The sequence below is a fragment of the Larimichthys crocea genome, chromosome III, assembly GCF_000972845.2.
Source record: "Larimichthys crocea isolate SSNF chromosome III, L_crocea_2.0, whole genome shotgun sequence".
NCBI lineage: Eukaryota > Metazoa > Chordata > Actinopteri > Sciaenidae > Larimichthys > Larimichthys crocea.
Window position 1 is genome coordinate 39,737,534 of NC_040013.1, and position 12,109 is coordinate 39,749,642.

The 12,109-nt window shown below is 40.4% G+C and overlaps 1 protein-coding gene across 2 annotated transcripts in view; it reads right to left on the minus strand.

Annotated features, from left to right (window-relative positions):
* lig3 (ligase III, DNA, ATP-dependent) overlaps positions 1 to 11,931 on the minus strand; it is a 16,377-nt gene extending 4,446 nt beyond the window's left edge. Inside the window, exons 1-14 of one of the 2 annotated variants that reach the window (XM_027277638.1) lie at positions 11,744 to 11,931; positions 9,750 to 10,300; positions 9,114 to 9,242; positions 8,026 to 8,244; positions 7,758 to 7,909; positions 7,372 to 7,538; positions 5,210 to 5,287; positions 4,936 to 5,104; positions 2,860 to 3,015; positions 1,605 to 1,736; positions 1,395 to 1,474; positions 951 to 1,038; positions 774 to 851; positions 546 to 669 (exon numbers count right to left, since the gene is read on the minus strand). In XM_027277638.1, coding sequence (XP_027133439.1) covers positions 546 to 669; positions 774 to 851; positions 951 to 1,038; positions 1,395 to 1,474; positions 1,605 to 1,736; positions 2,860 to 3,015; positions 4,936 to 5,104; positions 5,210 to 5,287; positions 7,372 to 7,538; positions 7,758 to 7,909; positions 8,026 to 8,244; positions 9,114 to 9,242; positions 9,750 to 10,272 — 2,095 coding nt within the window. In that variant the 5' untranslated portion in view covers positions 10,273 to 10,300; positions 11,744 to 11,931. Of the gene's footprint in view, positions 1 to 545; positions 670 to 773; positions 852 to 950; positions 1,039 to 1,394; positions 1,475 to 1,604; positions 1,737 to 2,859; positions 3,016 to 4,935; positions 5,105 to 5,209; positions 5,288 to 7,371; positions 7,539 to 7,757; positions 7,910 to 8,025; positions 8,245 to 9,113; positions 9,243 to 9,749; positions 10,301 to 11,504; positions 11,635 to 11,743 lie in introns of those variants that run through there. The other variant, XM_019252853.2, reaches the window with a different exon arrangement.
* Between the last annotated feature and the right edge of the window lie 178 nt (positions 11,932 to 12,109).

Below are 12,109 nucleotides of genomic sequence, written 5' to 3' on the forward strand. Positions count from 1 at the left end.
GCTTTTATGCTTTACCAAATGACATGCTCTCCTTATGCACATTTGCTCCTCTGTTTTTCAAATGAAATGCTAACATGCTGGATTCTGGGCTTTTGTATTCATAATGTAATAGAGCAGTATTGTTTTAAATTCACCATCTGTCTGAGTCAAGTCCATGCGCAATCTTTAGATTATATTTTAACCCATTTATATATACGTGCACAGACTTTCTTGTGCCAAATCCTATTGTATTATTTATTCATATACTTATCAAAGTTTTTATTAAGTGTGAGTAATGCTCAGACATTGTGTAAAATGGTCCCCCTGGTCATTAGAAGAATTTTCATAGCATTAATAAAAAATTAGAGTAATTGTAAAACTGTCTTAGTAAGCTAATTTGAGGCCCCCCCTGAGTCACACTCCTCATCTTACAGGAAGTGGGCTAAGCATATAAAATGGTACTAAAACTGTCAGAGCATATGAGAGCATCAAAAGGTGAAGAAGACTCCTGCAAGTGCACTGAGGAAATGATTGAACTGTAGTGGATGGTTGTTGGCTTTACACACCGTTTGAGCCTTTTCCATAAAAGGCCCCAAGAACCACGAGGTCAGCTGTGTCTGCCATCGCCCCTTCGTTCAGGTAGTCCTTCTTCACCTTCAGCCAGTGACGCTTTCCCGGTTCGTAGCCGCCCTGAGACGCAGAGACATACAGAGGTGACTCAACATGTTTCCACATACATGGACATACATATTCCCCTTCAGTTTGTGCCCATTCGAAGAGAAAAGGCAACTTACCCTTACGTCTTTAAGCACCAGGCCTTCAAGTCCCTCTCTGATGACACGAGTTATCATATCAGCCAGATCTGCTGCCCTCTGACACACACAAACACACACACACACACATTCGATTAGCATGAGCTATCGCAGATGTACACACACGGAGCAAAAACACCAATTCAGAGTTTTACTCACAGTGACGTGCTTCATCTCTGAGAACAGGATCCTGTTGGGGACTTCAACCATGTTGTCATGCATGAACTTCCTGCGTTCACACAGAGGCCTGGAGAACATGACAGCAGTAGATAAATATATACACCATGTGAAAACATCCTCTTTTCTGGAAAATAACTGCAGGTGGAGTTAAAAATGTAGGATTTAAAAAAAATTTTTTTTACAAGAATCTTTCAATATCTTTCAGTAAGGCTTTAAAACATGCTACTAGATATACTCAAACTAGTACTGAAAGGAAAGAAAATCTAAAGTAAAGCTGCCAAACCCATGAGGTCAACTGAGGAAATGGGATCTCTACATAAAACCAACACTGAGGCCAAAACACAATCTTCATTCTCATCATTATTCTTGACACATTTGGAGGTAAAGACACTTTAGACAACAAATGGAATGAAAACACGTTACCTCTCCATGAGGCTCACGCCATTGAAGAAGATACAGTCGAAAACAAAAAGGCACACGTTGGCATCCTGAAAAGCTGCTTTCTGAGGGGAGAGGAAAGAGTGAAATTATGGCAACAATGACCGGTGAAAAACAAACAACACAAGCACAGAAGCTATGTGATAGATAGATAGATAAATAAATAAACAAATAAAGGTGCAATTTGGCTCCCACCTTGTGGACACCCAGGGTCCCAAAGGGCAGGGGTTTACTTGTGTTTGTGTCAATTAGGAGGACTTCAGCATCCAATATCATACTGTGACCTCCGGGAAAAGCCTGAGGAATGTAGTCCTTGAAATGGGCAACCTGAAACATCGACATGGACACATGCACTGAGCGCTGCAGAGAAATAATAAGCAAACTGGAAGCAATTATTATGGCAAGACTTAAAAGGCCTCATACTTTACACTTTTTAGGTGTACTTGAAGTTTTGCTAAAATATATTAATGGTTTTTAAGCCCCAAAAACCATCACACCATTTAGTTTGAAATCTCCTCTGTCACACTTCGCCTCTGTAGGTTTCTGAATACGACCTGGGTGCATTTGTATGGATGGAGTGTTTTAAAGCATTACTGTCGACCTGATGTAGATTAAAACATATTTTATTCATGCCACATCTCATTTGCTCTTTCATATTTAGGCTTGTAGCCACTACGCACCTTCATCATACTCATCATACTACTTTCTGCAGTGTTATCATTCATCAGAACAAAAAAAAAAAAAAAAAAAACATTAGGAAACTACTGTAATTAGACTCCAATTCCACCCCCTCAGAATGTTAACCTAGCATTAACATAAATTGCCTAATTACAGTGGCTGATGGTCCATTACCAGCCATTTGGCTGATGGGTAGCATTGCCAGGGCAACATGTCAGCCAGGATAAAAGGGGGCCCATACAGAGTCCTAGGAGGGAAAGATGCTGGTGAATGCTGGTTTTTGAAAAGCTGCTCATAAGTGGTGTCCCTCAGGTGTAAAGCTGAGGTAGAAGCTTTGAAAAAGACTTGTATCGTTGAAAGGCCTGCAGAATTGTTAGAAAAGCCAGAAAACGCTTGTTTTTAACCTTGTGTCTAAATGCCTCGTGTTCTTTACTGATGTTACTGTGGTTTGAGGTTGCTGTGAGGTTTATATTATGTACACAGCAGCAACCTCTGGTGGTTTGAACGAGATAATGAATCTGATGTGGATCTGTGTGGATTTATCCCTGCATGTTCAAGGCTCCGGGGCCTCATGCTGAGAGAGCAAATGGTAGGAAATCACCATGGGAGATGTCTAAATTTCACGCTGGGGGAAATGCCTTTTTAGTTACTAATCCTGCAGGGGCAAACCTGAGCAGATTCTGTTGCATTGTCACGTTAATCGGTATAGAGCTTTGCAGGCTGTGTGTGTGTGAGTGCGTGTGTCTGTGTGTGTGTGTCGGGGAAGACTGACTTTGTGTGGCAGCACCGGCTTGAGGCTGCGGCTGAAGTAGCTGAAGCTGTCTCCATTCTTGTGGACCTGCACACGTTCTCCATCGTACTTGATCTCAGAGTACATCCCGTTGGGGCATTTCTTCATGGCGTACTCGACGGATTTACACGCCTCTGCCTGAAATCACAAAAAAAAGAACAATAATTCACCAAGCTACTAGCAAGGATGTCGAATATGCTATTACTTTTTATTAAAATGTTGTCCAAAAGGTGTTCCAGTGGCAACAGTAAGCTGATTAATCTTATCTTAAATGAATATATTCATTGTTAATAGTTAGCAATATTAGAAGGAAAAATGTCCAAATGCTCTTTTATCGTCTATGACAAACTGAATATCTTTAGGCAGTGGACAAAACAAGATATTGTCCCCTTGGTCTTTTGGATATAGATCAACATTTTCCACTACCCAGAAATCCAACAGGTCAGGAAACATGAGCTGTCAGACAGGTTGCAAACAAAACCGGAGATTAGCCAAATTATCTGCTGTAAACATGATTCCTGACATACCAGCTGGTTTAGATACTGGAATCTAGCTAAACTACTGCCTTGTTTACAACCTGTCTGATCGTCTGGCCCACCTGACTTTGTTGTTCCCTGATCTCAGCAGTTACTTAGTTGAGCACAGAACTACAATAACCGACAGAAATTACGTTACTTAAAAGGAGAGAGCAAGAGTGATACTGACAGCGAGAGAGAAACCTTTTCCAGTTGAGACGAGGCCTGAATGGTACAGAGCAGAGTTGCATCAAGAATGCAATTCTCTGGTGGACGCGTGTTTGTGTCAACGTTCACCTAGAACCTCATTTATCCTTCTCAATATCATAGCAGGGCATGCGGGTAATATACACCACACTAATCAATGTGACTACACTGGCAATGTGACGGCACATTCACCTGCTGCTCTGAGTGCAGTAACCATTTTTCAGAGCTCACCATCTTAGGGCGACATTGTGTAACCTTTCGACCATAAAATAACAGATTTAAATCATTTTGATGCTACGCTGACTTGTCATCAGGTGAACGGCATCATTCCCGCTCTGTAATTTTGATCAAATGGTCACACATGAACAGTGCATAATGCTTTAGGACACTGAGTCACAGACCACCAGCGATTTCACAGATTTTCTTTTGAGGAGCGGAGCCGGTGTCATGCCTGAACAGGAGCTGGACAAGTGGGCAATGTACTGAAAAGTGATGCAGCGGATTTCAATTTACTTTCATACTGTGTCATTAAAGGTCTGCTGTGTAATGCACAATTTAATAGTCTTTTTTTTTAACACATGAAAACACATTTTAAATCATGCAGAATTAATACTTGCTTTTATAAGGAGATATTTGGGAAGGTTGCGTGCTAACAGTCGAGAGTTATCTGTGAGGTCCAGCTGCCGTTTTCCCCTGAATGTAGGTGTGGAGGTGTTTATAATAAATCTAAGGCCATCTTAATCTATTAAAAAAAAGGAATAGCTGACATTCTGAACTGAATGATTTCTTTCTTGAATACAACATCATTAAAATCTACTTCAAGCCTTTGCGCTAACATTTATAAAGAGGTCAAACGGTGCTGTTGGCATCAGGACAAAAAACATCCCATTAAATGATTCAACAATCCAGGATTTCACATCTTATTTCTGACCTCTGTTCTTCTGAAAAACAAAAGTTATTAAAGCAACAATTACTTTCTTTCATTGAAAATCTATTTCTAATTTAGTCCGTCTATTTTCACAGATAACCCACATGTTTGTTGCCCTGAAGCAAAAATGGATTATTACACTATTGGCCTCTTGCTGGATACATAATATATAATGAATTAACAAATAAATGACACCATTACCTGCTGGACACATAATCATTTGACACATTTTGTACGTGCAAGTGTGTCTAAAGTAATTCATGAAATCACAAAGGTCAGATGTCAGGATGATCAGGATGGTAATTGTTTAATTTTGTAGGCAATTTTTGAATGTAACTTCCTTAAAACAAGTCAGCTTTGCATTGAATCACTTTAAGACTAAATAGAAATTAATGTGTTGGTACTCACCAACATTGGCTGAACGGGGGTCATGAGTGAGGCCTCCACAGTGAGGAGTTTCCTGGGTCCCGATCCATTAGACGCCTCCTGCTGATTCCTCAACACCCTATCAATCACGTCGCCCAGATTACGCGAGGCCTTGAAGGCATCGTACGCATTTGGATCCACAGCATCCAAGCTGCAATAACAGGCGATAATAAAAGAGGAGTTCAAGCTTGGTATGAAAACATAACCTAGTTACGCAGTGTTTAATAACTTCCAGGCAGGAGACAAAGACACTTACACGTGTTTTGCTCCGGAATTCATCTTCAGGTCATGTTTAATAAGTCGAATGATGCATTTCAGGTCATTACCGGTGCACCTGTGATGAAAAGAGAATGCAGATTATCACTGTGAAGCAAATACTGAAGTATTACAGTAGCTTATGGAGCAGAAATATAAGCGGTTACAACCAGAAAGGTTCTAAAACAATACTACACAATCATGTACAATACCTAACCTACACACAGTAATTTTACATGTGCTAATGTTTTGGTCCAGAATCTGTTGTTTCATTTCTTTGCTCACGTGGAATGTTAAGCCATCTGATTAGATGTTGTGGTTGAACAGGTCAGTGTGAGACACACCCAGCATGCTGTCGAGTAAAATTCATTCATAGTTAACCCAGAAATGACAAATCTCTGGATATTAAAGGTAAAAATACTACTACTATTACTACTACGAATACTAATACTAATAATAATAATGGGACTAATGTATGATGCCTCTGGATTGTATTTCTAGCCACGACAGCTTTTCACCTTGTGAGTGTTTGTGTGTCTCATCATGGCAAAACGTGCACCCAGAGACACCTCCTGTTATCAGCACTATGGCAGGTGTTTATATGTCTGTCTGTCGAGAGATTTTGCCAGCGTGATAACATCGCAGCTCCTCGTGTGAGGAGTGAAAATGTGTGAGACAGACAAGAACACAACTTCAACGCATGTGTCCCGCTTTGCCCCGTCTGTGTCATTTAGTACAGCACAAAATTATGCTTCTGTCTGATTACAGCTAGCAAGCTGCAATTTATGACAAATAAACATAATCCCACTGTGGCATCTGCTGCTGAGGAGGGTAGAATGTCAAATGAAGATGGTCTAAAGTGTGTGTGTGTGTGTGTGTGTGTGTGTGTGTGTGTGTGTGTGTGTGTGTGTGTGTGTGTGTGTGTGTGTGTGTGTGTGTGTTAGAAATGCCCGAGGCAGAGAGACAATCTAAAGAGAAGGGAAAACTGCAATAGACAAATACCAACAATAAAAAAAAGCAGTGCAATCAAAACAAGTGAGAACAAAAAATGCATTATTAACAAATACTGTGACGAGAAATGAACAAATATGTCTACTTTTGCATATTTTCATATTAAAACGTCTGCTGCTTTAAAGTTGTGGGTTGGGGTGGTTACTAATAAAAGTGTTATTTTATCATTCTGTTATATTTTGCCTTCGGTTTACAACTTCAAAATTAAACTCAGGTTTTAATATTCATTGCAATATTATATTTTATAATTCATATGTTTTTTCAAATCTGGCTACAGTCTTCAGAGTTTTCCAAAATTGAGTAAAAAAAAGATTTTTTGCTTTGGCCACCCCTAGCTTCACGTGATCACTTGTGTTATGAGTCTAACTAGGGTTGATACATTAGTATATCACTATTAGTATTCATAGAATATTATTATTATTATTATTATTAGAATATATATAAGAGTTAATATCGCAGTGACTTTAAGTTTAAGTTGTATTGTGTAGTTGGCTGTTCTCGTCTTACACGATAAGGCTAGCAGCATTCTTCTGTTTTTAATGGTCAAAAAATCCCTGAATACTTCCTGGCTTCTCTACGCCGTCTGTCTGATCGCATAAGCTTTTAAAAACAAATCATAAATCTGAAGTTTCCTGATGTCCTAAAACAGCTGGATAGTGAAGTCTTTAGCAGATGTTAGTCAAACAGGAGTAAACTGCATTTTGTTGGGGAGTATTTTCAGCTGCAGATTTAGAGTACACGTTTCATGTACCGATGAGAAGTTACGACACCAGGACATATGCAAAGATAAAATGTATGCTTGTGCTGCTGTTAGATAGGCAAGAGCTGGGGCGGTGTTTGGCTCAGTTGGTGGAGCAGCCGCCCCATGTGCGAAGGCTCAGTCCTTGCTATGGAAGCCCAGGGTTCGAGTCTGACCTGTGGCTCTTTCCCTGTCTCTCTCTCCCCGCATTTCCTGTCGCTCTTCAGCTGTCTTTGTCGAAAATGATGCTTGAAAGGGCCAAAAAAATTATCTTAAAAAAAAAAAGATAGGCGAGAGCCTCAAACTGTTTTTAATGTAGCAGGTCTGCAGTACTTTATCTTTTTACTGAATTACCTTATCGGTGCAGTTTTACAACCCAATCAAATTAATATGAAAATGATGTACTATCATACTTTTTGGCAATATTCTCCAGCTCGGTCTGCTGCTCATCCTCCTTCGTCAGCTGGGCAAGGCGGGTCAGGAAGGCATCCACTTCCTGGATGGTCAGGAGGCTCTTGGCAGCCGCTGGGAATGATTTACTCTCCTCGAAGAACATCCTCACCGTCTCAGACACGTCGCCCTTACAAAAAAAACAGACAACACACACTAAATTTTACAAGTGTCATTTCTGGTAATTAGCTCCTCTGTCATCATTTTCAAGACATAATGTCAAGACAAACTAAAATTAATCCAGACTGAAATCCCCAAAGAAATATTATTTCCACTCTTAGAATATCCTTTTTTGTGGTATACTTTTGTAAAGCGTAAGAGTTCCTGCGTGGGAACAGGGATCACATACCTGCTCCAGATCGCGCACCATGTCATCCTGGTTGCATCTGAATATGCGACTGAAGAGTTTCACGATCTGCTTGTCGTTGAGGTTGTAGACACTTTTTACGACGCCTGGCAGGAGCAGCTTTACCGTCAGATAAAGATCTCCATGGAACTTATCTAGGATAAGAGGAAAGAAGATTTCAAACAAACACTTCGGACAAACACTTTGGCCTTGATTCTGTCACAACCCCACGACCACAGTGAACAAAAGAGAAGTGATAAAACACACCAACCTCCACCGGAGCCCTTCCTGAGGAACTTTTCAATGATCTGTGTCTTGACATTGTAGCTGTTGTTTTCTGCCACCATGGCGCAGAGCTTGCGAAACTCTCGCAGGAGGCAGTCCTTGTGCTGGGGGTCACAAAGCTGAGCGGACAAGGTGCTGCCTTGGCTGGCTTTGGCAGGTGAGGAGGACGGCCCCGGGCTGGAGCTGGAGCTGCCGGCCTTTGTAGCTGACACGACAGTGAAGTGGTACAGGTAATGAAACAGATTTGACAAAAAGCGAGTACCTTCTCCTTGGATTCACAGTGGAACAAGCAGTCAAGGTCAGATTATCCTCATTTTAACATTTTATGTGATTATCTGTTAGTTACAGAATTTACTGACCGCTTTTAGAGGATAATCCCGCTTCAGCCTTTTGTACTTTTGGCTCATAATTTTTCTGAACCATTTTCAAAAATACATTTACAAAATGATCATGGTAACATTACAGCTTGCAGCTGTTGGGACTTTCTGTCCTAGTTGAGCTTCTCAGGCTGCATACAAATCATTATTCCCTGCCTAATCTAATGTAAGTGTATAAATATGAGTTTATTACTGATGCCTGTTAGAAATCTGTATGTGGTCAGAGATACAGGCTTCTAAATATTAGGTGCCCACAGCTTAGCACTTCATCTTATCTCTGTTCTTAATTGTTGCTGTTTTTCTTGCTTTTATCACTTCAATCATTACCACTTTTATTATGTTTGAACTTTAATCATCAGCTGTCTCTCTGGGTTTTTATTGTGTTTATGTCCAGTGAATTTATGTTTTAATGCTGCCCTTCTGCGAAAAAGATTTTCTCTTACGGGACAATAAAAATGTGAACCGGACATATTTGGCCGTACGTTCTGGATCTAATAGTCTGCAGATTCTGAGCATTAAAAATCAAGAGTAAACAGACAGAGGCTTTCTGAGACCAAGATGTTCATTTTGGTCTCAGAATGAGAAAACCATCTTCTTCTGTAAAATATTCTGTGCCTCAATTATTTTTACTTCCTCCTTCCTTGACTTTTGTGGATGGCAAATAATAAACCGCTTGACCTCAGATGTCATATCTTACCAGTGAAGCCTGAGAACTTGCGTGGAGCATTGACAGATGGGTCCGCAGGAGGGGCCATTAGCTGGCCGGTGGTGTTCAACTTGGCCTGCACCTTCTTCTTTGGACTTGCATTGACTTTAGCCATCAGGTCTGCAAGAAAAGACAGTTTCTAAGTTTGGGGGGGGGAATCAAGGCACTGAAAGGTTTTGAACATAGACATAGGTCATTGAAAGACCTTGAATTTATACATTTTGAGCAAGAAAAGAAAAAGTTTTTCTTTTTTTTTATTATTATAATTATTATTATTAGAAACAATCTGTGAGTCTGCTTCTCAATCTTAAATGTGTTGTAACAGGAATTAACCTTGATGCTAGTCTCCAACTGTTGTGAGTGGGACTTGTACTTGAAAAGTCCTTTGAATTTGATGTTTGAAAATGAGTGGGAACCCCTATTATTCCATCAAGGCATAATGTAGTAATGATTACTGAGTACTCATAGGTCCAAAAATCCGTATTGATCACATTAACAGACAAATAAATCTTCCTTTGTATGTGCTTCTTTGAAAGGCTAAAGGCCAGAGCCCGTACACAGCAGTTGTGAGCAGACTGAATATTGCTGAGACATGTGACATCATTTTGAATGGGAGTCTGTTTGTACCTGAAACATGTTTATTAATGAGCTCCTTGTCTTCATCCTGCATCTCCTCCCAGCCCTCCAGATCTGTGATGTCCTCAATCTTCTTCGTGGTGGCTCTCGCCCTTTCCAGCTTCTCAAATATACACTTCACATGGTACCACTCTTTCATCTCCCCTGCAGACTCGCTGAAAGGGTTGGGCACGATCTTGCCTATGCGTACTATGCCCTTTGCGATTTTGTCTTTGCATTTCTTACATCCAGCAGTGCCACGTTTGGCGTACTCAACGATGAACCTTTGTTCTGACATGTCTGGCGGGCTGGAGAAACGCTGATGTAGAGAAAGCTGGGGAGGATCGACTTGGAGGAGTCTGTGTGTATTGGATACCAAGGAGAAGTGATGGATTTGTCGGGGAAAATTTAACACATGAACAGCTGAAAAGGCTCTACACAGTTTAGGGAGTTGCTGACACCCGACAATTATTCCAGGAGGTTGTAGGCCTACACAGACAGTCTTGTATGCTAAAAAAACAAGTGGTCTCTGCATCCAGTTGTGGTGGTGGGAAAGTTGCAACCTAAAGAAAGCAAAGGGACATAATGGTTAAAGATATAATTCATTTGTGTGTTCTATATAAAAGGTTGATTAATGGAACCATCAGCTTGTGTAAAGGTTTAAACTACCTTCACCGACTCAGTTTGGCATTATTTTCCCAGTTGTTGCATCATGATGATGGACTCTGGGCCCACATATCTGCATCCATTTCTCTATGAAATTGTTTGCAGTTTAGTGATAACACTGCTTAAACCAGAAAACCAAGGCCAGCCTGACCAACTCAGCCTAAAGTTGGTCATGACCCTCTAGCTGTTTTTTTTTTTAATCCAATATGTTTGATTAGATTAACTCCCGTGTGTTCCCACAGTGCTAATAGTTGTAAGGATTGGTATCAGGAGCTGGTACTAAACTGGTACCAGTTCTTGTCTGGTCAATCATGGAATATAAATTAGCTATTGGTCAAACTGCTATAAAAAATTAACTATTTAACTTATTTCTGCAACAAAAAAAAAGTAATAATAAAATGACTTTTGAATCTTTTAACACCTCGTCATGTCTTTATTTTCTGCAGGAAATGATGGCGAGCACTATCAGAAAGAGTACTGGTAAGTGCTAGTATCGATACACAGTATATGCACACTGTACATATCACTAAATAACTCAAATGACAGACATGTGCAAAGGCCATATTGACTAATCACTCTCTCTACAGACAATGAGGATGACCCATCTAAACACAAAGAGCTAATCTATAGCATTAAAAGAACATAAACTAAAGAGTGCAGAGATAGTGATACAGATAAATGAGTATAAATAAGCATATTTATTTTGAAAATATATTCTATCTTGACCAGAATGATCTCCATTACTGAAGTGAAATTTAACATAAGGCACACAAAGTGTTTATGTGCCTCCTCCTCCTCCTCCACATTTCGACAATAGTTGGACTTTCTCAATGGCCTCAGCTGCGCGTGTTTAAAGACAGCGTCTCGGTTTACCGCCTCAGTTTCCTAAATAACTTCAAACTTCATGTTTGGTGCACAAGATACGTGGAAGTGACACGAAGGCAACTGTGAGGCTAACTAATAGATTAGCTTTAGCCACACTCCCTCTGTTTCACACACACACACACACTGCTAACCAAGCCAGCAAACAGACTGTAAACTAGCTATCAAAAAAAGGATAAACACATCGCTTATGTCTCTGCACATAGCTGGCTACTGTACCTTGTAGAAGCTTAGCAAAATATGATAGCACGGTTCACATTACTAGCGTTCTTCATTGTTGTTAGCAAACAGCTCCCCCAGTGTCAAGCGTCCTGCAATCATGTTATAAAGATGCAAAACACTTCCGGCTTGGCTCTGCAAAATAAAAGCGAACGTACCGAGAAACTTGAATTTGTTAAGTTGCGTGTATATATAATCATGTGTGCAGCCTTATTAACAGAATATTATTGTTGCCCCACCTTGTAGGCCACGCGAGGTGCCTTATTTGTTTAAAAAGGCGAAACTAATACTTTATTGTGAAGGATAAAATTGCCATTTCCGGTGCCTCTCTGGTTCTGATATGATTAACTTGTCGCAACTAGCCAAAGCTAATACTACTGCTAACTGCTCAGCATGGGCTGGAGGGGCTGCACAAAGCTCGAGGTTCAGAGAGGAGTGGGAGACCTTTAAACACGGGGCACGACGTACCTACCGCCATCTGCTGAACCGGAGCACTCATACAGATAGACCAATCAGCATTATGCACTTATTTACACTGTTGGTCATTATGTGCCTCAGTTAATAAAGATACAAATAATGACAACAGTATAACAACAAAACTAATG